Consider the following 27229-nt stretch of genomic DNA (forward strand, 5'->3'; position numbering starts at 1 on the left):
AATGGCAACTCCTCCCCTTTGTCCTAACTGGATTAGCCCCATAGTAGCTCATTGGGCCTAATTCAGACCTGATCATAGATGTCCTAAATGTAGCACATCTATGATCAGTCTTCAGATATGTGGGGGGATGCCCAGCACAGGGCTAGTCTGCCCCGCATTTCAGGCCCTGCCCCTGCACACATACAAAAGCATTGCACAGTGGCAATGCTTTTGTACTGGAAGAGTAGCTCCCAGCCAGCGCCGCTCCTGCACGCTGGCAGGAAGCTACTTGTCGCTGCCTGGGTCGCAGCGGCTGCGTTTGTCATCACACAGCCACCGCCGCCCACCCCCCCAACAGTCTGTGCACACCTACGTTGCCCGGACTGCACCCCCAAAACTGCGGGCAAACTCTGCCGACCCGCCCCCTTCCGCCCCGCGACCGCCTCTGCCTGTCAATCAGGCAGAGGCGATCGCAGGGCTAATACAGCCGTCGGCTGTCTGGCATGCACCGGCGCACTGTGGCACCGGAGCATGCGCAGCACAGCAGCAATCAGGTCTGAATTAGCCTCATTGAGCAGTTTGCATGTGGTTACTTTTTACCTACTCAAAAGTAAGGAAGAAAAAAAACTCTCTTTTTGGGGGCACTCTTAGTTATAATTAAAAATTATCTTTTATTAAAGAAAACTAAAAACTCACGGCCACAAACAAACATTCAAGAATTGTTTAAAATTAATAGCGCAATATATAATGGCCTTACCTAGGCCTGGTTTGAACAATTAAGTATAAATTCACCTTAAGATATTTATTACAATGCCCACCAACTGGTGTAGTCTCTTAATAAGCAGGAATATAAAACAATTTGTTTCCTTTATTTAGAATAGATTGAAGATGTGTGTGTCTGTTATTTAGCTCTAACAAGGAATTCCTAAATTGTAAGTCATCTGTTGTTGGTGAATTATTAAACTGTTGCACTTATAAATAACTCTTGCTGTTTCTATTTACTGTAACAATTTGATTAGTAACATTGTCCTAAACTATAATCAACAGACACATTGTTCTTCCTACTGAAAAACTCTCAGCATAAGCCTATATGAGTTTGCCTATCAAAAACCACAGTGATCCATGACGTAAATAACTAGATAGACTTGGAAACAAAAAGACTGGAAGGAAGCGAGACATACAGTATACTCTGTACCAGGCTTCTGCTTTTGAAAATCTGCCAGATGGGCATCCAATTCTCAATGAGAGAGCCTTCTAATGGTACAGAAATGGTATGTCCCAGAGGGCCTGCACCTGCTGTTAACTATCTCAGTGCCGCACAAATGGCACAAGTTAATGAGAGTGCAGGGGAGAGGTTGGATAAGTTAATGAGAGTGCAGGGGAGAGGTTGGATAAGTTAATGAGAGTGCAGGGGAGAGGTTGGACTGTGCTATAGTGGAAAAACGTATTTAAAGTACAATGACTATATTGGATAGAGTAAGGTAAGTAGAAGGAAGCTTTCACGCAGAATGACACCTGGTCAGGTAAGTAGAAGGAAGCTTTCACGCAGAATGACGCCAGGAATTTCTGCTTTCCTCAATCATATCTAAGACATTGAATTGTGGATGATATGTAAACCCTCTAATGATTATCTTTAGTATCAATCTATCATCGATGGTTATGTAGTCCAAACACAGTAACAAATTTTGTATATTTATCTAAAATAGCAAATACTAATTGTTTAAATTGGAGCTATACTGTTAACAAAGCTAAACTACATATCCCATGATCCTTTTCACAGTCTCTACCTTTCTCCCACTGGAGGACTACAGCATGTTCTGGTGATAGGATAATCCTAATGCTGCACAGGGTTTACAGCGCTTCACAGCGCTTCACTTTTTCCACATTTTGTGTTACAGCCTTATTCCAAAATTGAATAAATTCATTTTTTCCCCTCAAAAGTCTGCACACAATACCCCATAATGAAAATGTGAAAAAAGTTTATTTTTTCACATTTATTAAAAATAAAAAACTAAGAAATCACATGTACATAAGTATTCACAGCCTTTGCTGAATATATTGTTGATGCACCTTTGGCAGCAATTACAGCCTCAAGTATTTTTGAATATGATTCCACAAGCTTGGCACACCTATCTTTGGCAGTTTTGCCCATTCCTCTTTGTAGCACCTCTCAAGCTTCATCAGGTTGGATGGTTAGCATCGGTGCACAGACATTTTCAGATCTCTCCAGAAATGTTCAATCGGATTCAAGTCTAGGCTCTGGCTGGGCCACTCAAGGACATTCACAGAGTTGTCCTGAAGCCACTTCTTTACTATCTTGGCTGTGTGCTTAGGGTTGTTGTCCTGCTGAAAGATGAACCGTCACCCCAGTCTGAGGTCAAGAGCGCTCTGGAGCAGGTTTTCATCCAGGATGTCTCTGTACATTGCTGCATTCATTTTTCCCTCTATCCTGACTAGTCTCCTAGTTCCTGTTGCTGAAAAACATCCCCACAGCATGATGCTGCCACCACCATGCTTCACTGTAGGGATGGCATTGGCCTGGTGATGAGTGGTGCCTGGTTTCCTCCATACATGACACCTGGCATTCACGCCAAAGAGTTTAATCAGACCAGAGAAGTTTGTTTCTTATGGTCTGAGAGTCCTTCAGGTGCATTCTGGCAAACTCCAGGTGGGCTGCCATGTGCTTTTTACTAAGGAGTGGCTGCCATCTGGCCACTCTTCCATACAGGCCTTATGGTGGATTGCTGCAGAGATGGTTGTCCATCTGGAAGGTTCTCCTCTCTCCACAAAGGAATGCTGTAGCTCTGACAGAGTGACCATTGGGTTCTTGGTCACCTCCCTGACTAAGGCCCGTCTCCCCCGATCACTCAGTTTAGATGGCTGGCCAGCTCTAAGAAGAGTCATGGTGGTTTTGAACTTCTTCCATTTACGGATGACGGAGGCCACTGTGCTCATTGGGACCTTCAAAGCATACAGTAGTTACATAGTTAATGAGGTTGAAAAGAGGCAAAATGCCCATCGGGTTCAACCTGTATTCTGTCTTAAGCCAAGTTCATTATAATGTCCCAATTGAAATAATGTTTTATGTTTAGTTATCAACTGAAAATCGTGTTCCTCCCAGATTAAAACTGTCAATATTTCAAATGTTATAACCTTGGATATCTTTTTCAGTCAGAAATTTATCCAATCCGGTTTTAAATGCATATATAGTGTCCGCCATTACCACCTTCACTGACAGGGAATTCCAGATCCTTATTGCCCTAACAGTGGAGAACCTTTCCTACGTAGCGTATGGCATTTTCTCTCCTCAAGCCTAAGCGAGTGACCTCACATCTTATACAGAGTTCTTTTAATAAACAATTCCTTTGGTAACTCTTTGTAATTTCCCTTTATGTATTTGAAGATATTGATAATGTCTCCTCTTAGACACCTCTTTTCTAGTGTATACAGTTTCAACCTAGTGAGCCTTTCCTCATACTCCAGTCCCTCTAGCCCTTTAATCAATTTAGTAGCACGCCTTTGAATCCTTTCGAGTTCACTGATACGTTTTTTATAATGTGGTGCCCAAAATTGAACACAATATTCCAGGTGCGGATGTACCAATGATTTGTACAGCGGCAGGATTACACTTTTGTCCCTTGTCTCAATTCCCTGTTTTATGCACGCTAGCACCTTACTTGCCTTCTTTGCTGCATTTTGACATTGCGTACGGTTGTTTAGCATATTATCAATGAGTACCCCCACATCTTTTTCCAATACTGTTACCCCTAGATTTTCCCCATTTAATATGTAGGTTGCAAGTTTGTTTTTGGTCCCGAAGTGCATAACTTTGCATTTTTCTACATTGAATCCCATTTTCCATTTTGACGCCCGGATTTCAAGTTTAGATAAGTCATTCTGCAGAGACTCCACATCTATTTCTGAATTAATTACCTTACACAATTTAGTATCATCTGCAAAGATTGACTCTGTGCTTTCCAGGCCTATTTCCAGGTCGTTGATAAATATGTTGAACAGTAGCGGCCCAAGTACGGACCCTTGTGGTATTCCGCTGACTACTGGTGCTCAGCTGGAGGACATCCCATTGACCGCTACTCGCTGTACCCTGTTAACCAGCCAATTACTTATCCATGTACAAATAGTTTTTCCTAGGCCAAGCTCCTTTAATTTGATGATCAGTCTCCTGTGAGGCACTGTATTGAAGGCATTTGCAAAATCTAAGTATACCACATCCACTGCTTTTCCTTGGTCAAGATTGTCGCTCACTTTGTCATAGAAGCTAACTAAATTAGTTTGACATGATCTGTCCCTTGCAAACCCATGCTGGTTCTTGCTAATAAACTTAGGGGCATGCAGATACTCCTGTATGCTATCCCTTAAAATTCCCTCCAATAATTTCCCCACTATAGATGTCAAACTAACTGGTCTGTAGTTTCCTGGATGATTTTTAGATCCCTTTTTAAATAATGGCACTACCTCAGCTATACGCCAATCCATAGGTACCATACCTGATCTAATAGAACTATTGAAAATCAAGTATAGGGGTCTTGCTAGTTGTGACCTAAGCTCCATAAGAACCCTCGGGTGAAGTCCATCAGGTCCAGGTGATTTATTCATCTTAATTTTGCTTCACTGTTGCCCAAAGTCTCCCCAACTTTCATGCGTGATACAATGTCCACATTATTAGTAATTACTAGATCCAGAGTAGTTTTACCTCTAGTTGGATCCTCGACTAATTGAGAAAAATAGTGATCCTTTAACGTTTTTATTGTTGCCCCTAGCTTTAACACATGAATCATTATACCAGTTTATATTAGGATAATTAAAATCCCCCATCACTAGGATGTCTCCCAATCCGCAGCCTTTTCAATTTGCCACAAGAGTTGTTCTTCCTCATGTATGCTAATATCTGGCTGTTTGTAGCACGTACCTATGACTAGTTTTTTTGCATCTATACCCCCACTTGAGATTTCAACCCATAGTGACTCCACATTATGCCCAGTCCCCTCGTAAATAACCTCCTTTAAGTATGGTTTAAGAGATGGTTTAACATAAAGACACACACCTCCACCTCTTCTGTTAGCCCTGTCCCTTCTGAAGAGAGAATACCCCTCCAAGTTTGCAACCCAATTGTGAGAGTCGTCCCACTATGTTTCTGTAATACCTATAATATCATACTGAGACTTTAATGCCAACAATTCCAATTCCCCCATTTTACCTGCTAGGCTTCTTGCGTTCGCAAGCATACATTTTAGCTTGTATTCGTTGTGGTTCACTGCGCACTGAGACCTATTGTGCGGACAAGCAGCTGCACTTACAGGTGACCAACCTGAAAAGTTACTGTGCAATAGAGGGATAGTGCTGCGCTCAGTCCTGATTAATGTAGGAAAAATGTGTTGTTATGTGGACCTCTCTACACATGCATATAACGAATAATCGTTTCTTGTAGTCGTGAAGTAATAAATAACTATAAACCGTATGTCTAAATGATAAGGTAGTACTGTATAGATGTTAAAATATACTTATTTATTGGTTATAAATAGCTTTTATGTGCCAGATGGTGTAGCAGCATAAAGTTTTTCTCAGTCACTTGTAGCTGTTTGTATATGTCCTTTTTATAGTGCACTTATAGTTGCTTAAACTTGAACAAAACACTGATCGTGTTTGGTGGTGATAGATAGTGTCCTTTCCGGCTTATCCTTCACTCGTCTTCTGTTGCTAGGTGATCTCCTCTGCTTCCAGATTATCCACACACTGGAATTCCCCCGACTTAACAAAAGGACCAGAGCGAGCGTCCGCAGCACAGACAAGTCCCGATCACGTGATCGGGGAAACCCGGAAGCAGAGGAGATCACCTAGCAACAGAAGACGAGTGAAGGATAAGCCGGTGACAGAGCGCGGCGGACAGCGGGAGAAGGTAAGAGGTGAGGCTCTGTGAGCGGTGGGGGGGCATCCGATAGGTTAGCTCTGCAGAGCACTATCTGGGATTTCCCCGCAGCCCAAGACGGGACCGACACTCCAGCTCACGGGTTCCCGAGGGCGTCTGCACCAGGACGCACCGCGGGTTCCTATGGTCCGGGACAAGGACCTGTCCAGAGCCCTCCTTATCTAATCTTATGCCAAAAGCTGAATGCTCTAGACACCGTGAAGAAAGGGAAAGGACACTATCTATCACCACCAAACACGATCAGTGTTTTGTTCAAGTTTAAGCCACTATAAGTGCACTATAAAAAGGACATATACAAACAGAGGGGCGGGACGCCGCATCCCTCATTAAGCTACAAGTGACTGAGAAAAACTTTATGCTGCTAGTGCTACACCATCTGGCACATAAAAGCTATTTATAACCAATAAATAAGTATATTTTAACATCTATACAGTACTACCTTATCATTTAGACATACGGTTTATAGTTATTTATTACTTCACGACTACAAGAAACGATTATTCGTTATATGCATGTGTAGAGAGGTCCACATAACAACACATTTTTCCTACATTAATCAGGACTGAGCGCAGCACTATCCCTCTATTGCACAATACATTTTAGCTTAGTGTTTCCCTTGTCCGTTTGTCTTTTTAAGGGTATCCTGTCATGGTTTACTAGTGCTTCCCTAGAGTTACTCCTACTGCCAGTTCTTCTTCTCACTCCCTCTCCTCCTCCCCCATCATACTTACTATTCCTTTTGATCCACCCATTTAGTCCTTCTAAGCCCTCCGTCCCATCATAAGTATTTTCCCTTATGTTACTTACATACTTATCCCTTTTGCTACTTACATCAATTTCAATATGCTGTAATGATGAGCCCTAATTGTTGTTAGTTAATATTTTGGCATTATCATTGTTACTACCCTTTTTAGTACCCTTGCCGGCTGCTCTTTCCCTCCCCCCTTCTCCACCCCCATTTAGTTCACTACCACCATTTTTACTATTCTCACTGCATGACCCATAGTTTCTAGGTAATCCCTCCCCCCAGGCACCCAGTTTGAAAAAAGCTACTCCAGCCTTCCAACCATCCTTCCCCCAGCACCGCAGCCCCCTCCTCATTCAGGTGCAATCCATTGCGACAAAAAAGATGGCGCCTGACTGAGCAGTCCGCCCAGTGTTCCAAGAACACAAATCCCTCCTTCCTACACCAGTCTCTAATGCACACATTTACCTCCCTAATCTCCCTCTGCCTCCCTGGGCTAGCATGTGGCACAGGTAGTATTTCAGAGAATATTACCTTAGATGTCCTTGCCTTTAGTTTCTGGCCTAAATCCCTATAATCTTTCTTAAGGACATCCCAGCTACCACTAACTTTGTCATTGGTGCCAACGTGCACCAAGACCACCGGGTCCTGGCCAGCCCCTCCCAACAATCTATCTACCCGGTCCGCGATGTGCCGCACCTGAGCACCTGGGAGACAACAGACCGTACGGCGATCGCGATCCCGGTAGCAGATTGCCCTATCTGTCTTCCTGATGATAGAGTCCTCTACCACCACAATCTGCCTGGGTACCTCTCTTTCTTTCATCCCATCCGAGCCAGAGGGACCACTCCTCTGGTTGCTAGAGGGAACAGTCTCCTCCAGCTCCGTCATTTCCTCGCTATCATCCACCGAATCTTCGTCCAATCGGGCAAATTTGTTCAGGTTTGATAGCTCAGAGATGTCGTGCCTTTCCCCCTTTTTCTTCCTTCTAACAGTGACCCAGCTGGCTACCTGGTTGTCCTCGTCTACCGGTGTTACCCCCTGCAACTCCTTCACCATTCTATCTAAACTTTGCTTGAGAATGTGAATCTCCTTCAGCCGCGTAACGGTTTGCTCTAGATCAGTTACCTGGGCTTCCAGGGCAACCATTCGCACACATCTCGCACAGATGTATTCACCCTGGGACGGTTGCTCCAGGTGTGCATACATCTTGCACGACATGCACTGAGTGAGACTCTCAAACTCGGCCCCTCCCATTTGCTTGACAACTCAACTCCCTATTAACTTCCAAATAACAATGCAGAATAATACAAAAAAAAAATGCAAGCAATGAATACAAATAATGCAATATGACATTGACTATGATCTAGCTGTGGAGAGAATCAATATTTACAACACAGCAGAAATAGCCAATTCAATTTCCAGTAGAACTACAGGTACCAGCGGGCCCGTTTTTCCACCCGCATGCTGGTACTTGTGGTTCTCCAAGTACCAGCTTGCGGGGAGGCTTGCTGGGACTTGTAGTTCTTCTGGAAAAAACAATATTCGTGCATTTTACTCAAGGCTATCAGCCCCCCATCCGCAGCACTTGGATGGGGGGGACAGCCTCGGGATTCACCCCTGGCCCTTGGGTGGCTGGGGGGGTACCCCTTGATTGAAGGGGTCCCCACTCCCCCAGGGTACCCCGGCCAGGGGTGACTAGTTGGGTATTTAATGCCACGGCCGCAGGGCGCTGTATAAAAGTGACCCCAGGCTGTGGCATATCTGTCCAGCTAGTGGAGCCTGGTGCTGGTAAAAAAAATACGGGGGACCCCTACTTTTTTTGTCCCCCGTATTTTTTGCACCAGGACCAGGCGCAGAGCCCGGTGCTGGTTAATAAAATACGGGGGATCACCTGTCATTTCCCCCCCCGTATTTTGGCAACCAGGACCGGCTCAAAGAGCCCGAGGCTGGTTATGCTTAGGAGGGGGGACCCCACACAATTTTTTTTCAGGTTTTTTACCGTTTTTCCATTAAAAAAATAATTAAAAAATAATATTTTAAAAAATATATAAATAATACTTGTGCCTCCTAAATAGACAAACCAAGTACCTAATCCCTTCTAATATAAATAGATATGCTATTACCAATAAAAAAAAAACACAAAAAAAACATGTTTTACATTTTTTTTATTAGATTCCGCCAGCAAAGTGTGGCGGATTGAAAATGACGAATTTACTGTCTAAAAGCACTGTTGTCGAATTTACAATCTTCAATTGAATATACTTTTGTCGAAATGCCGCATTTGTACCATTGCAGAAATGTCGAATTTGACAAATGCCGAATTTCAAAAAGTCGAATTTGGAATGGCCGTTTTTTTGACGAAAAGTACTGTATTGCATTGTCGAATTTTTTTTTTTTTGGCGAAAATGTCCCGTTTTTCGACATTTTCGGGAATTCGACCGCAATTGCATATACCCCTTACTCTTCTACATACACGCGGTCTTAATCGCACTTACTCACACTTATCACACTTAATCACACTTACTCACACTTATGCACTCACTCTCACTCACTAGCAGCGGCCCGACACTCACCCACACACACTCTCACAGAGCAGCATATATTTTTTTGTACCCTTCCCCAGATTTGTGCCTCGAGACAATCCTTTCTCAGAGGTCTACAGACAATTCCTTTGACTTCATGCTTGGTTTGTGCTCAGACATGCACTGTCAAGTGTGGGACCTTGTATAGACAGGTGTGTGCCTTTCCAAATCATGTCCAATCAACTGAATTTACCAAAGGTGGACTCCAGTTAAGCTGTAGGAACATCTCAAGGATGATCAGTGGAAACAAGATGCGCCTGAGCTCAATTTTGAGCTTCATTGCAAAGGCTGTGAATACTTATATACATATGATGTCTTAGTTTTTTATTTTTAATAAATTTTGAAAAATCTCAAAAAACTTTTTTCAAGTTGTCATTATGGGGTATTGTGAGTAAAATTTTGAGGGAAAAATGTATTTATTTAATTTTGGAATAAGGCTGTAACATAACAAAATGTGGAAAAAGTGAAGTGCTGTGAATACTTTCCAGATGCACTGTAAACCACAGCATCTTGATGTCGGTCACACAGTCCCTGACAAAGCCACCCAGGTGAAACATGCATGTCGGACTCCAGACATACACACTGCGATTGTAAGTAGCCTAAACTGGCAAAACACAATTGGTAACCTACAGGTCTTTTCTTCTGGTATGTATGATAACGATGTTACCGCACCAGGAGGTCCAGCTGACTGAATTGATACAGGTGACGCAAACGCATTGAAACCAGTGAAATACCGGTAAAACTTGCAGAATTAGAATCCAGCTTTATTGGCCAGGTATACTTGCGTATACTTGGAATTTGTTTTTGGTTTGCTATACAACAGCCAAGTAGGTAACAGATACACAGGTGGGAGGAGGGGCAAGTAAAGTCATATAGATAGGTATACTGTAGGGACACAGGTGAGAGTTATACCTATATGTATGGCTTGACTTGCCCCTCCCCCCACCTGCTTATCAGTCACCTACTTGGCTGTTGCTAGATGTGATAGTGCTCAAACAGGTGCATTCAAAGGGAGCACGTAACTTTAATGTCTACAACATAAAGAAATGTATGTCCACCTTAATCCAATAATCGTAGTTATTACTAACAAGGATACAGACTGCTATAAATTACTGGAATTGTCATTGTACATTTTGCTGCTTAAAAAAAGGTGTAGTTGAGCTGGATTCCTGAGGTAACAGAGGTGTGGTAATCCTTTTTTCAGATTATGTTATTTCAGATTCTAATGATCTATATAGATATCATTCTAATATCTCTTGATTAGTACTCCATGACATCAATTAGGTTTATCTAAAGGGACAGTACAAAGATTTTTGGAAGAACCATACAACAGCCAAACATATAGAAATAGTGTTTATCTAAATATATTATCACAACAGTGACAGTGATTGATTTAGACTACAAGTGTGCATACTGGACAGTGATAACGTGATACATTGTTCAAGTAGTGGTGGTCAGATCCCTGATGAAACAGGGAAGCAATTTATTCTTAGGTTGGTGCATTTGATCTTCCATCAGTATGCTCATTACCTGTGCAGGTACTGTTTAACACTTGACTCCCTTATATTTGGATTTACCTTGCATAGAGAAGCTTTTTGTTACGAGGAGGGGGCAGCAGTGCTGGGGGGGAAGGATGGTTCGAAGGTTGGAGGAGATTTTAAACTAGGTGCCTGGGGGGAGGGATTAGAAAGAATTAGTGGGACAACTAGAGAGCAAAGGAAAATGGGATGTATAAAGTATAATGAGGGTGGAGAAGGGGGAAGGAGAAAAATAGTCAGCAATGGGAATTTAAGGGATACTCAGTTTCCTAAGGAAACGTTATCTACAACAAAACTTACGGATCAGGGAATTACCAAACTAAAGTGTATGATTACAAATGCAAGAAGCCTAACCAGTAAAATGGGGGCGTTAGAAACAATTGCACTTAATGACCAATATGATATAATAGGCATTACAGAGACATGGTGGGACAATTCACACGACTGGGCGACAAACATGGAAGGGTTCACCCTCTTCAGAAGAGATAGGGCTAATAAAACGGGAGGGGGTGTTTGTCTTTATGTTAAACCTTTCTTAAAACCATATTTAAAGGAAGTCATTTATGAGGGGACTGGAGATAACGTGGAGTCATTGTGGGTTGAGACTTCGAGTGGGGGTAAAGATACAGAAAAACTTCTAATAGGGACATGCTATAAACCACCAGATATTAGTGTGTCTGAGGAATTACTACTCTGGCAGCAAATCGAAAAAGCTGCAGGTATGGGGGACGTCATTATTGTTGGGCACTTTAATTACCCAGACATAAACTGGAACACCAAAACAGTAAATACAACTAGAGGTAACAGGTTCTTAAACATGCTTAAAGATCACTACTTGACTCAGGTAATCGGGGAACCAACTAGGCAAAGGGCTGTACTGGACCTAGTACTAACTAATAATGAGGAAATAATATCAAATACTAAAGTAGGGGAGACTCTAGGAAATAGCAATCACAATATGATCACATTCGATATCAGTTTTCAAAAACAACAATACAAGGGTCTAAATGAAACTTTTTACTTTAAGAAAGTCAATTTCATTTTGCTGAAACAAGCAATGAGGAACATCAATTGGGAAATTGTATTGCAAGGTAAGAATACTGCTAAAATGTGGAATGTTTTTTACAACTACGCTCAATAAGTAAACTAATTTGTATATTCCCAAAGTCATCAAAAACAGGAGTAGGAAATTCAAACCGATGTGGCTTAATAAAAGGGTCAAGGAACAAATGGATAATAAAAGGCGTGCTTTAAAAGCATTTAAGTCTGACGGAATGGTGGAATCATTCCAGTTCTACAAGGAATGTAACAAAAAATGCAAAAAAGAAATCAGAGCAGCAAAAATAGAAAACAAAAAACAAATCGCAAAGGCGTGTATAACAAACTCCAAAAAGTTTTTTAAGTACATAAATGGAAAAGGGTTAAAAAGGGAGAATATTGGGCCTTTAAAGGGTGAGTTGGATGTCTTGATTAATGTTGATAGGGATAAAGCAGATTTATTTAATAAATTATTTTCATCAGTATTCACGAATGAGGACAGGTTGACGAGAGTAGAGCATAACATAAGCTATGAAAACGACCTGATGCTAGGTTCTAGGATAAACAAGTAGTCCGGGAGAGACTAAGTAAAATTAAGATAAATAAATCTCCTGGGCCGGATGGACTGCACCCCAGGGTTTTTATGGAACTTAATGTAGGGATATCGAGACCCGTATATTTGATTTTCAGAGAGTCAGTTAGATCAGGAGTGATACCAAAGGACTAGCGTATAGCAGAGGTAGTCCCAATATTTAAAAAGGGTATTAAAACTCATCCATGTAACTATAGACTGGTAAGTTTGACATCTTTAGTGAGGAAATTACTGGAAGGTATATTAAGGGACAGCATACTTGAGTACTTGGATACCTCCAAGGTTATTACTAGGAATCAGCATGGTTTTGTGAAGGACAGATCCTGTCAAACTAACTTAATAAGCTTCTACGAGACAGTGAGCGATAATATTGATCAGGGTCATGCAGTGGATGTGATCTTTTTGGACTTCGCTAAGGCCTTTGACAAAATTCGACATAAGCGACTAATTCTCATATTAAGGGAGCTTGGTGTAGGGGAAACTATTTGTACTTGGGTGAATAATTGGCTGTTCAATAGGGAACAGCGAGTGGGGATTAATGGGATGTACTCTGAATGGGCTCCAGTGCTCAGTGGATTACAACAGGGTTCAGTACTCGGACCATTGTTGTTTAATATATTCATTAATGACCTTGGAGAGGGACTGGAAATCACAGTATCAATTTTCGCAGATGATACTAAGCTATGTAGAGTAATTAATTCAGACAAGGATGTTGAGTCTCTGCAGAATGACTTATCTACACTTGAGGTCTGGGCAGATAAATGGAGAATGAGGTTCAATACAGACAAATGTAAAGTTATGCACTTTGGGACTAAGAACAATCAGGCTGTCTATAAACTAAATGAGGAAAATGTAGGGATAACAGTAGTTGAAAAAGATTTGGGGGTGCTCATCGACAATAAACTTGGTAGCAGTTTGCAATGTCAAAATGCAGCAACAAAAGCAAATAAGGTATTAGCATGCATACAACAGGGAATGGAGACAAGGGATGAGCGTGTAATACTGCCACTGTATAAATCATTGGTGCGGCCACACCTGGAATATTGTGTACCGTTCTGGGCACCTCACTATAAAAAAAGATATCTTGGAGCTCGAAAAGGTTCAGAGGCGAGTCACCAAATTGGTTAAGGGGTTAGAGGCACTGGATTATGAGGAAAGACTTAAAAGGTTAGATTTATTTACACTGGAAAAGAGGTGACCGAGAGGGGACATTAATAATATTTATAAATACATTAAGGGACAATTCAAGTATTTATCAAATGATTTGTTTATAAAAAAAAAACACTACAGAGGACACGAGGACACCCCCGGAGGTTAGAAGAAAAAAAATTCCATACACAAAGGAGAAAAGGGTTCTTCACAGTAAGAACAGTAAAGATTTGGAATTCTTTACCAAAGAAGGTAGTAATGGTGGACTCAATAAATACGTTTAAAAATGGATTAGATAAATTCCTAGCGGAAAAAAATATCCAAGGATACAGCATTTAATTAAGATTAAAAAAACAAACAAATAAAAAATATTTATTATACAGGTTGAACCCGATGGACATCTGTCTTTTTTTAACCTCAACAACTATGTAACTATGTAACTATGTAATACCACGTTCACACTGCCTTTAAAAATCCAGGTTATTGCACGTGAACGCGCAGTAAGCCAGATTTATTTGCAGTATGAACGGGGGTCCTGGCAAGTTCCCGGGTCATCTGACCCGGTATTTCAACCCGGGAATAAAGAAGGGTTATTCCCGGGTCAATACCGGGTGAGGCGCAAGTGTGAACGGTGTTCCCGAATCGATGCGATCCGGGACCAATTCACACTATAGGTGCGGGCGGCGCTTGTAGATCATCTGATCTCCAAGCGCCGCCCCCGCATGTGACCCGGTGACGTCATCGACACGGCAATATGCAGTGTCGGGCCACCACTCTGAACGGGGTCTCAAGCGGGTTGCACCCGGGAAGCAGGGCCAGTGCTACCATTAGGCAGCTTTAGGCAGCTGCCTATGAGCGCCGGCCACTGGAGGGCGGCGCTGCACGGTGCTGATGAGTGCTAGCTATATTACTTCCTTAACAGATGAGGAGCAGGGATGTCGTAGCCGCCCACCTGTGGTAACAGCCGGCACAGAAGCTGCAGCACTGACAGGTTACATCCATTTACACTATCATCCGCCACCCCCCGCCACCCCTTTCCCCCTGTGATCTACGGAGATCAGCGGCAGCCTCTTTGCATGATTCATTAGACTGTTAGGCTGTGCTGTGACTGGAGGTCGGAGGTGGTGGGGAAGGAATGCAGTGCAGTGTCTCTAGAAAGTTATTACTCTGTGCAACCAACATAGGACTGGGCTAAGCTCAAGGAGGTAGTGATCCTGTCTCCTCTCTCCCTGGCTACATTACACCCTCTGTTGTCTGCACATCAAGCAGTATGTTCTCCTTGCCCTGCTTCACGCAGATAAGTGACTACAAATATGGGCACCCCAGCTAGGGCAGGTACATGGCTAGTGGCACCTTTCTGTGAGGGAGATGGGGTGGGGCGGGGGGAAAATAAGAATTTACTCACCGGTAATTCTATTTCTCGTAGTCCGTAGTGGATGCTGGGAACTCCGTAAGGACCATGGGGAATAGACGGGCTCCGCGGGAGACTGGGCACTCTAAATAAAAGATTAGGTACTATCTGGTGTGCACTGGCTCCTCCCTCTATGCCCCTCCTCCAGACCGCAGTTAGGGAAACTGTGCCCGGAAGAGCTGACATTACAAGGAAAGGATTTTTGGAATCCAGGGTAAGACTCATAACAGCCACACCAATCACACCGTACAACTTGTGATAACCTTACACAGTTAAAAGTATGAACAACAACTGAGCCTCACTCAACGGATGGCTCATAACAATAACCCTTATTTAAGCAATAACTATATACACGTATTGCAGAAAGTCCGCACTTGGGACGGGCGCCCAGCATCCACTACGGACTACGAGAAATAGAATTACCGGTGAGTAAATTCTTATTTTCTCTGACGTCCTAGTGGATGCTGGGAACTCCGTAAGGACCATGGGGATTATACCAAAGCTCCCAAACGGGCGGGAGAGTGCGGATGACTCTGCAGCACCGAATGAGCAAACACAAGGTCCTCCTCAGCCAGGGTATCAAACTTGTAGAACTTTGCAAATGTGTTTGAACCCGACCAAGTAGCCGCTCGGCAAAGTTGTAAAGCCGAGACCCCTCGGGCAGCCGCCCAAGAAGAGCCCACCTTCCTTGTGGAATGGGCTTTTACTGATTTTGGATGTGGCAATCCAGCCGCAGAATGAGCCAGCTGAATCGTGCTACAGATCCAGCGCGCAATAGTTTGCTTTGAAGCAGGAGCACCCAGCTTGTTGGGTGCATGCAGGATAAACAGCGAGTCAGTCTTCCTGACTCCAGCCGTTCTGGAAACATATATTTTCAAAGCCCTGACTACGTCCAGTAACTTGGTGTCCTCCAAGTCCCGAGTAGCCGCAGGCACCACGATAGGTTGGTTCAAATGAAACGATGATACCACCTTTGGGAGAAATTGGGGACGAGTCCTCAATTCTGCCCTGTCCATATGGAAGATCAGATATGGGCTTTTACATGACAAAGCCGCCAATTCCGACACACGCCTAGCCGAAGCTAAGGCCAACAGCATGACCACTTTCCACGTGAGATACTTTAGTTCCACGGTCCTAAGTGGCTCAAACCAGTGGGATTTCAGGAAATCCAACACAATGTTAAGATCCCAGGGTGCCACTGGTGGCACAAAAGGGGGCTGAATATGCAGCACTCCCTTAACAAACGTCTGAACCTCAGGCAGTGAAGCCAGTTCTTTTTGAAAGAAAATGGAGAGGGCCGAAATCTGGACCTTTATGGACCCCAATTTTAGGCCCATAGTCACCCCTGACCATAGGAAGTGCAGGAAACCACCCAGCTGGAATTCCTCTGTAGGGGCCTTCCTGGCCTCACACCAAGCAACATATTTTCGCCATATACGGTGATAATGCTTTGCTGTCACGTCTTTCCTAGCCTTTATCAGCGTAGGAATAACTTCATCCGGAATGCCTTTTTCCGCTAGGATCCGGCGTTCAACCGCCATGCCGTCAAACGCAGCCGCGGTAAGTCTTGGAACAGACAGGGCCCTTGTTGCGGCAGGTCCTGTCTGAGAGGCAGAGGCCATGGGTCCTCTGTGCGCATTTCTTGCAGTTCCGGGTACCAAGTCCTTCTTGGCCAATCCGGAACAATGAGTATTGTTCTTATTCCTCTCTTTCTTACTATTCTCAGTACCTTGGGTATGAGAGGAAGAGGAGGAAACACATATACCGACTGGTACACCCATGGTGTCACTAGGGCGTCCACAGCTATCGCCTGAGGGTCCCTTGACCTGGCGCAATATTTTTTTACCTTTTTGTTGAGTCGGGACGCCATCATGTCCACCTGTGGCAGTTCCCATCGGTTTGCAATCAGTTGGAAGACTTCTTGATGAAGTCCCCACTCTCCCGGGTGGAGGTCGTGTCTGCTGAGGAAGTCTGCTTCCCAGTTGTCCACTCCCGGAATGAACACTGCTGACAGTGCTTGCACGTGATTCTCCGCCCATCGAAGAATCTTTGTGGCTTCCGCCATTGCCATCCTGCTTCTTGTGCCGCCCTGGCGGTTCACATGGGCGACCGCCGTGATGTTGTCTGACTGAATCAGCACTGGCCGGTTTCGAAGCAGGGGCTCTGCTTGACTCAGGGCGTTGTAAATGGCCCTTAGTTCCAGTATATTTATATGTAGAGAAGTCTCCAGACTTGACCACAGCCCTTGGAAGTTTCTTCCCTGAGTGACTGCCCCCCACCCTCGGAGGCTTGCATCCGTGGTCACCAGGACCCAGTCCTGTATGCCGAACCTGCGGCCCTCGAGAAGGTGAGCACTCTGCAGCCACCACAGAAGAGACACCCTGGCCCTTGGGGACAGGGTGATCAGCCGATGCATCTGAAGATGCGATCCGGACCACTTGTCCAACAGATCCCACTGAAAGATCCTCGCATGGAACCTGCCGAAGGGAATGGCTTCGTATGAAGCCACCATCTTTCCCAGGACTCGCGTGCAGTGATGCACCGATACCTGTTTTGGTTTCAGGAGGTCCCTGACCAGAGATGCTAATTCCTGGGCCTTCTCCACCGGGAGAAACACCTTCTTCAGTTCTGTGTCCAGAATCATACCCAGGAAAAGCAGACGCGTCGTAGGAATCAGCTGCGACTTTGGAACATTCAGAATCCAGCCGTGCTGTTGCAACACTTCCGGAGAGAGTGCTACGCTGATCAACAACTGCTCCCTGGACCTCGCCTTTATGAGGAGATCGTCCAAGTACGGGATAATTATAACTCCCTTCTGCCGAAGGAGTATCATCATTTCGGCCATTACCTTGGTAAATATTCTCGGTGCCGTGGACAGGCCAAACGGCAACGTCTGGAATTGGTAATGACAGTCCTGTACCACAAATCTGAGGTACTCCTGGTGAGGTGGATAAATGGGGACATGCAAGTAAGCATCTTTGATGTCCAGCGACACCATAAAATCCCCCTCTTCCAGGCTTGTAATAACCGCTCTGAGCGATTCCATTTTGAACTTGAATTTCTTTATATAAGTGTTCAAGGATTTTAAATTCAGTTGAAGGAGGGGGACCCTGACAATCACTTGCTGGAGGTACAGCTTGTGAATTGCCGCCAGCACTACCTCCCTTTTCATGGGGGAAGCTGGCAAGGCTGATTTGAGGTAACGGCGGGGGGGGGGGGGGGGGGGGGTCGCTTCGAATTTCAGCTTGTATATCTGAGATACAATTTGTATGGCCCAGAGATCCACCTGTGAGCGAACCCACTGGCTGCTGAAGTTTCGGAGACGCGCCCCCACCGCACCTGGCTCCGCCTGTGGAGCCCCAACGTCATGCGGTGGACTTAGTGGAAACAGGGGAGGACTTTTGTTCCTGGGAACTGGCTGCATGGTGCAGCTTCTTACCTCTACCCTTGCCTCTGGCAAGAAAGGATGCGCCCCTGACTCTCTTGCCTTTCTGGAAACGAAAGGACTGCATTTGATAATACGGTGCTTTCTTAGGCTGTGAGGAAACCTGAGGCAAGAAAGTTGACTTTCCAGCTGTCGCTGTAGACACGAGGTGCGACAGACCGTCCCCAAACAATTCCTCACCCTTATAAAGCAAAACCTCCATGTGTTTTTTAGAATCAGCATCTCCTGTCCATTGCCGCGTCCATAAGACCCTCCTGGCAGAAATGGACATAGCATTAATTCTAGAGCCCAGCAGGCAAATGTCCCTCTGAGCATCCCGCATATATAAGACAACGTCTTTGATATGGCCCAGGGTTAGCAAAACAGTATCTCTCTCGAGGGAATCTATGTCGTCTAACAGAGTATCTGTCCACGCTGCTACAGCACTACACATCCAGGCTGAAGCAATAGCAGGTCTCAGTAGAGTACCAGAGTGTGTATACACTGACTTCAGGATAGCTTCCTGCTTTCTATCCGCAGGCTCCTTTAGGGCGGCCGTATCCTGAGACGGCAGGACCACCTTTTTAGATAAGCGTGTCAGCGCCTTGTCCACCCTAGGGGATGTTTCCCAACGTAACCTGTCTGTTGGCGGGAAAGGGTACGCCATCAGTAACCTCTTAGAAATCACTAATTTCTTATCAGGGGAACTCCACGCTTCTTCACACAACTCATTTAATTCATCAGATGGGGGAAAAGTCACTGGCTGCTTTTTCTCCCCAAACATATAAACCCTCTTGGTATTAACAGGGTTAATCTCAGAAATGTGTAATACATCTTTCATTGCAAAAATCATGTATCGGATGGCTTTGGTCATTTTATACTGTAAATGTGCCTCATCATCGTCGACGCTGGAGTCGGACTCCGTGTCGACATCTGTGTCAACCATCTGATATATAGGGCGTTTATGAGCCCCTGAAGGTTTCTGAGTCGCCTGGGCAGGCGCGGGCTGAGACCCCGGCTGTCCCAAGGCTGCAGCGTCATCAAACCTTTTATGTAAGGAGCATACATTGTCGTTTAAGACCTTCCACATATCCATCCAATCAGGTGTCGGCCCCCGACGGGGGGACCCCACACTTATCTGCCCTTGCTCCGCCTCCACGTAACCCTCCTTATCAAACATGTCGACACAGCCGTACCGACACACCGCACACACACAGGGAATGCTCAGACTGAGGACAGGACCCCACAAAGTCCTTTGGGGAGACAGAGAGAGAGTATGCCAGCACACACCACAGCGCTATATAACACAGGGATTTTGACTGACAATAAGTGATTTACCCAATAGCTGCTTTATAAGTCTTATTTGCGCCTAAATTTATGTGCCCCCCCCTCTCTTTTTAACCCGTCTTGTACCTGGATACTGCAGGGGAGAGCCTGGGGAGCTGTGAAGAAAAAATGGCGCTGGTGTGCTGAGGAAGAAGGCCCCGCCCCCTCAGTGGCGGGCTTCTGTCCCGCTTTCTGTGTAAAAAAATTGGCGGGGGTTTTTACATATATACAGTGCCAGACCATATATATGTATTGTTATGCCAAAAGGTACCACAATTGCAGCCCAGGGTGCCCCCCCCCCCCCCCCCCCAGCGCCCTGCACCCTACAGTGACCGGAGTGTGTAAGTGTGCTGGGAGCAATGGCGCACAGCTGCGGTGCTGTGCGCTACCTTAATGAAGACAGGAGTCTTCAGTCGCCGATTTCGTCGTCTTCAAGCTTCTGTTCTTCTGGCTCTGCGAGGGGGACGGCGGCGCGGCTCCGGGAACGGACGATCGAGGACAGGTGCCTGTGTTCGAACCCTCTGGAGCTAATGGTGTCCAGTAGCCTAAGAAGCACAAGCTAGCTGCAAGCAGGTAGGTTTGCTTCTCTCCCCTTAGTCCCATGTAGCAGTGAGTCTGTTGCCAGCAGAAGCTCACTGAAAATAAAAAACCTAACAAATACTTTCTTTACTAGCAAGCTCAGGAGAGCCCACTAGGAGCACCCAGCTCTGGCCGGGCACAGATTCTAACTGAGGTCTGGAGGAGGGGCATAGAGGGAGGAGCCAGTGCACACCAGATAGTACCTAATATTTTCTTTAGAGTGCCCAGTCTCCTGCGGAGCCCGTCTATTCCCCATGGTCCTTACGGAGTTCCCAGCATCCACTAGGACGTCAGAGAAATAACACTAAAATGCAATAAAAAAAACTTTGCAAACTGCAGTCTTTGGAGGTTTGACTGTATTTCCCAAATGCTCAAAGCTGTGGAAAGGTGCCTGATAGGCACAGCCAAGAATGTGGATCTGACATGATGGAGAGGGACCTCCTGTCTTAAGTGCCACAGGCCTCCTGAAGGCTTAATCCATCCCTTGTCTAGCTGTTCTTGCACAGCCTGGGTACACCTGCAGCATTACAGCAGCAACCTGCCCTGAAGTTCCACTAAGGGGGGAATTCAAATGTTTGAAAAGTCAGTTGGGTGTCTGTTTTTTCCTGTCTATTAGATAGGAAAAACAGACATCCAACTGACTTTTCAAACATTTGAATATCCCCCTAAGAGTCAGCACACTTGGCGGGATGGGGATGTTGCTAGGATCCCGGCGTTCAGCATCCTTGTGGTCAGAATGCCAGCTGCGGAATCCTGAAACCTGTCAGAATGCCGACGGTGGCATTCCGACAGCCAGAATCCCAAACAAAAGTTTGGTTAGGGTTAGGCTGCAGGGGGTGGGGGTGGGGGGTTAGGCTGTGGAAGGGAAGGTTAGGGTTAGGCTGTGGGAAGTGAGAGATAGGGTTAGGCTGCGGGAGGGGAAATTAGAGATAGGTTTAGGCTGCAGGGAAAGAGGGTTAGGGGGTGGATTAGGGTTCTCTTACCTAAGCTTCCCTGTCGGATTTTAGCCAGTCAGAATGCCGGGATCAGTATTCTGACCACCGGCATCCTGACTGCCAGTATACCATACCCAACCTGCGGAATGCACTAATGGGAAAATGTGGTAAAAACCAAGTTATGGAGTTTTTACCACATTTCCAGTATGTACTAAGTCTGTGTGAGTAGGGGGGGGGGGGGGGGGGGAGAGTATTGTGTAGCTTTGCCTATGGTGCCTAGAAACCTTGCACCGGCCCTGCCGGGAAGGACTCGTGCATGAGTCCCGGGTGCAACCCGCTAATTGTCAGTGTGAACGTGGTATTAGACTACACTATCTACTTGATTTCTTGCTACTTCCTTTTTTCAGTGCTCTCTCATCGGCCCCATTTAATGGTTACACTGTATGGGAGCCGACAGCAGAAGCACTCTCGTTTCACGTAGAAATGCCAAGGGATCCTCTCATCCACAATCCAATGTCTTAGAAATGATTGAGGAAAGCAGAAATTCCTGGCGTCATTCTGCGTGAAAGCTTCCTTCTACTTACCTGACCTATTTGATCAAGCTCTGTCCAATATAGTCATTGTACTTTAAATAAGTCCAGTTTATACATTTCCTTGGGCATATTATACACACATTAGTGTGCTTGTCATTAATGTTATTTTACTGGTATAGTACAGTCCAACCTCTCCCCTGCCCTCCACTGTGCCTGGCGTCCTGCGAGCGGGGCAGCATATCTGTAAATGGCGGCTGCATTGTTACATCCAGTAAAAAACTGGTGTGCAGAGCCAGGGATTTACGGTGTGTGAGAAGTGGTACAGCTCTGCTGATGCCGGTGGACAAATTACTTAAGAGAAACGTGGTACCTGATCAGCTGCCAATGTACCGGAGAGGACCCGTGTGGGACACCAGCAGCAGCGAGAGGTGAGTGTGACACAGGGGGAGGAGTAGGAGGACTGTTCAGCAATCAAACTTTCCTTGTACTTCGGGCTGCGTCATCCCCAGTATCCCAGCACCGCTTCCCATGTGCTGCCACTGTTGTCCCTGCCCTACTCCTCCAGGTACCAGCTAAGACTGTGATTATGGTTGACCACCAATCAACCTGATATCGGGTGGGGAAAGCAGTGATTATGGAGCCCTCCAAAGCCCTCTCATCTGGAGCTGGCTAATAGGGGAAATTATCTACTCCTGGAGCCTACCCATAATCCCCACTGCAGGTATAGGTGGGTGGGTTTTGTGTTCTGGGTATCCCAACTATGCAGCAGTACAGAACTTGTCTGCACACCCTGTTCTGTTACCTACAGGAGATGTGTAAAAGGGGGCTCTGTCTGCCGTAATGTGTAAAAAGGGTCTGTCTGCAGTAATGTGTAAAAAGGGGGACTGTCTGCCATAATGTGTAAAAAAGGGGACTCTGTCATAATGTGTAAAAGGTGAACGTTGTCTGCCGTAATGTGTAAAAGGTGGACGTTGTCTGGCGTAATGTGTAAAAGGTGGACGCTGTCTGCCGTAATGTGTAAAAGGTGGACGCTGTCTGCCGTAATGTGTAAAAAAGGGGACGCTGTCTGCCGTAATGTGTAAAAAGGGGACGCTGTCTGCCGTAATGTGTGAAAGGGGACGCTGTCTGCCGTAATGTGTAAAAAGGGGCTCTAGTTGGTGTAGTGGCGCTACTGTGCGGCGTAATTTGAATAATGGAGACTACTGTGCACCGTAATATGAATTGATATTATTTTGTGGCTACACCTCTTCCCCATGAAGCCACTGCCCCTATTTTAAATAATGAGGAGGGGGGCGCCAATGCCATTTCTTGCATACAGCGCTAAAATGTCTAGTTACAGCACTGTAATGGACTGTCTCATTTCCCTGCCAACATCTGCTGATGGAATGGACTTGTTATTGTATTGCCAAACTCTTCTCTGAACCGCAAGTTAGTGAGCAATAGTTTATTGAAATTTCTGCTATGCTGGTTGTGTTCTGTCCATATATAAAACTAGAACCTTCTTCTGCACGATTACAGTTCTGATGTTTTCTCTGGTATTTGGTTTCATGCATACTGCAATTTTGGGTAACAGGTGATTCATAATATCTGTATTCAATTCCTTCAGAATAAACAATGAGGTTTAATTTTATTCTGGCTTTGCTTATTTTCATGACAACTTGTTTTTGTTTAAAAAAAATTCAGTATATAAAAAAATATAGCAGGTATATGGGGGGTCATTCCGAGTTGATCGCTCACTAGCTGTTTTTAGCAGCCGCGCAAATGCATAGTCGCCGCCCATAGGAGAGTGTATTTTCACTTTGCAAGTGTGTGAACGCGTGTGCTGCTGAGCTCTGCAAAAACATTTTGTGCAGTTTCTGAGTAGGTCTGAACTTACTCAGCTGTTGCGATCACTTCAGCCTGTCTGGTCCCGGAATTGACGTCAGACACCCGCCCTGCAAACGCTTGGACACGCCTGTGTTTTTACAAACACTCCCAGAAAACGATCAGTTGACACCCATAAACGCCTTCTTCCTGTCAATCTCCTTGCAATCGGCTGTGCGAATGGATTCTTTGTTAAACCCATCACACAGCAACGATCTGCTTTGTACCCGTACAACGCACCTGCACATTGCAGTGCATACGCATGCCCAGTAGTGACTTGATCGCTGCGCTGCAAAAAATGTCAGACTGCGATCAGGTCGGAATGACCCCCAATATCGGGTGGCTTTAAAGAAATTTGTATGCATCCTATGATGGGTGCGTAAGCAGTAACAACAGCCCTGATTTCTACTTTACACTCATTTAATGTTTGATAGAATGCAATATGTTAAAGTGGAGCATTTTCTTGTGTCAGAATACGCACTCCTATGACCATGTGAAGCCCCACAGAACATTACAGCACTGTACCTGTACTGATGCACTGAAAACTATAGCAAGGTGCATTGTGGGAATATAGGTGCATTTACTCCAAAAAGTGTCCTTTGCCTCCACATCTTTTTTTTTTTTTTTCATTTTTCTAAATGACACCACCCTGCAATATTGACTGATAAAACAATAAGTTGTCATTCTTAGGGGGAGATTCAAATGTTTGAAAAGTCGGTAGGATGTCTGTTTTTTCCTGTTTATTAGATAGGAAAATACAGACTACCAACTGACTTTTCAAACATTTGAATTTCCCCCATTATGTCTAGCAGTAACAGCAGCTCTTCTGTTCCCTGAGTACTGATTTCACTACACAAACAAATATTTATATACTAGTATGTTGGATCTATCATTCACCAGGTCATTAGCTACTATCTATTCCCCAATCTTCTCATCTCCCTTCCCCCCCCATGTTTCTCTCACCCTCCCTGCCTCCCTTCCCCATTTTTCCCTTTCCTCCTGTGTGTGTGTGTGTGTCTTTCTCTCTCCCTCCCCATACTGTATTTTTATCTTCTTACACTGTTTCACTCTCTCCATCCCCTGTGTTGCTCTCTCCATCCCCCATTTTGCATTATTTTTCATTACACTCCTTTTTCCTTCCTATCACTCTCTCCTCCCTCCAAGTAGCGCTCTTTCCCTCACCTTGTCTCTTTCCCCAATGTCTCTCTCTCTCTTCATCCCAATGTCCATCCCTCCATTTGTCACTCTCTTTCCCTTTACAGGGTCTCTCCTTTGTCTTTTCTCTCTCTCTCTCTCTCTCTCGCTCTCTCTCTTTCTCTCTCTCTCTCCCTCTCTCCCTGTCCCATATCACTATAACCCAATGGGGAAAAAGGTTGGCAAGGTACATGGGTGGCAGAATGGGTGGATGGTTCTTATAGTGGGGGGAAGTTGGGTCCAATGAATGTGTTACGGTAAATGGCAGGCACTTGGTTTTGTCCGTATGAAAGATAAGCAAGGTGGATTAATGAGTGGGTGAGTGATGGTGGGCGTTTGTGTGTGTCCTGGCAGTGTGCTGCGGTAGGTGGGTATATGGGTGTGTTGGGGTGGGTGGGTATGTCAGGAAGGGTGAACTTGGTTCAGGTCAGTTGCTGTGCTTTCTCGGGCAGTAGAGTAGCGTTATGTTCTGTTGGCATCTGCATTTCTGGTGTCCATGTCCTGGTAGGGTGATGTGAAGCAAATTAAGTTACAAGGGTAGAATGGGGGAAGTCAGGTGGCCAGATGTCAGTTTTAATGTGTTGTGTGTATGTATGAGCACACTGCCAGGTCAGGTGCCCATGTCCCGGTAAAGGCATACTGCTTGTGTGGTTAAGTGGTTGTTACCCTCTATTATTTTTGTATTTTTTTCTACATGGGGTTGCCGGTTTGCTAGTGTACAGCAGAATCTATGAAGGGAGACGAGGCTTCCATCCAGTACCTACTGGACTTACTCTAGATGCATGCATTACCTCATTATATAATAAATGAAACTTAGTGTATGTTAATATGTACCATACAATGTAATAAGAGGATTTATATGATGTAAATACTGTATCTTTTTTCTCTTTGCTCACTCACCTGTGCACCCATTCTCCGTTCTATGATTAGTTGGACAGAATTGTGTTTCATTTCCTCTGCGGGTACCATTATCACATGTACAGATAATGGTGTTGTCCAGTTTTTCACATCGTGTACTAGTGCCACAAATGTTAGTGCTACCATGACACTCACGTAAGTCTGGAACAACAAAGAAGAGAAACATACAGTAATACATCTGTGACTGTGTATAGTGTGATATAGCGATGTATACTGTAGGGCTCAGATAAAAATATTGATTTACAATTGCATAGTAACATCATATGTAAATTAAAAAAAAAGGACACAGGTTCATCAAGTTTGACCCTTTCAAATATGTTATCAGAGGAAGACAAAAGAAATCCTCCTGAGTGACAGATGCCCATTGTTCCTTCCGGGGGTAAATAATTCCATCCTGACTAGAAAAATGTTGATCAGATAAATTATCTTGATTATTTCCTCCATACCATAATGTTCTCAAATAATTACAATTGCATATGCCATTTATTTTTAGAAAGATATGTAATCTCTATTTGAATTCTATAATAATAATAATAATAATAATAATAATAATTATTATTATTATTATTATTATTATTATTATTATAATTGTTATTATTGTTTATTTATATGGCACCACAGTGGTTCTGCAAAGCCTAACAAAATACATAAATAAACGGACAATAAAACAACTTACAATACCAGGCAATGTAGGACAAACACAGGGTATATAAACATTGATGCATCAGAGGACAGGACACTAAAACAATCATTAAGGTGGCAGAAACCGAGGGTTAGTTGCAAATAAAAGGTGTATGGAGTAGATAATAGTCTAATAGGCCCTACACACTGGGCGATATCATTCAAAGATATGAACGATCTCGTTCATTAATGAACGAGATACCGTTCATATCTTTGAGTGTGGAGGCTCCAGCGATGAACGATGCGTGGCCCCGCACTTGTTCATCGCTGGGGTCCCTTCGGCTGTGCATGCAGGCCAATATGGACGATCTCATCCATATTTGCCTACACTTCTATGGAGCCGGGTGATGGGCGGAGTGAAGAAACTTCACTCCCCCCGTCACTGCCCCCCGCCGCCGGGTCGCCCGTCGGCTGTATCCACCGTCGGGCAGTTCGGATGCGGATCAACAAATGTGTAGGGCCCTTAAGGCAGGCATTTCAACCACGGCCCTCAAGGCATACCAACAGTGCAGGTTTTAGTAATATCCAGGCTGCAGCACAGATGGTTAAATCAAAATAACGGAGCTACTAATTAAGCCTGGATATCACTAAAACCTGCACTGTTAGTGTGTCTTGAGGACAGTGGTTGGGAATGCCTGGTCTAAGGGGCACATTTACTAAGGTAGGAGTTTTTTTAGAACTGGTGATGTTGCTCATAGCAACCAATCAGATTCTATCTATAATCTTCTAGAAGCAGCTAGATAAATGTTAAGTAGAAGTTGATTGGTTGCTATGAGCAACATCACCAGTTGT

The 27229-nt window shown here is 44.7% G+C and overlaps 1 protein-coding gene across 5 annotated transcripts in view; it reads right to left on the reverse strand.

Moving 5' to 3' along the window:
• Positions 1-27229, reverse strand: part of LOC134936598 (putative adhesion G protein-coupled receptor E4P) — a 317217-nt gene that overhangs the window by 61833 nt on the left and 228155 nt on the right. For 4 of the 5 annotated variants that reach the window (XM_063931708.1, XM_063931706.1, XM_063931707.1 and 1 more), the window contains one exon: positions 25739-25897. The exons of the other annotated variant lie outside the window; for it this stretch is intronic. In XM_063931708.1, the coding sequence (XP_063787778.1) occupies positions 25739-25897 (159 nt within the window). The remainder of the gene's footprint in view (positions 1-25738; positions 25898-27229) is intronic. 5 annotated transcript variants of the gene reach the window in all.

The sequence above is a fragment of the Pseudophryne corroboree genome, chromosome 6 (genome assembly GCF_028390025.1).
Source record: "Pseudophryne corroboree isolate aPseCor3 chromosome 6, aPseCor3.hap2, whole genome shotgun sequence".
NCBI lineage: Eukaryota > Metazoa > Chordata > Amphibia > Anura > Myobatrachidae > Pseudophryne > Pseudophryne corroboree.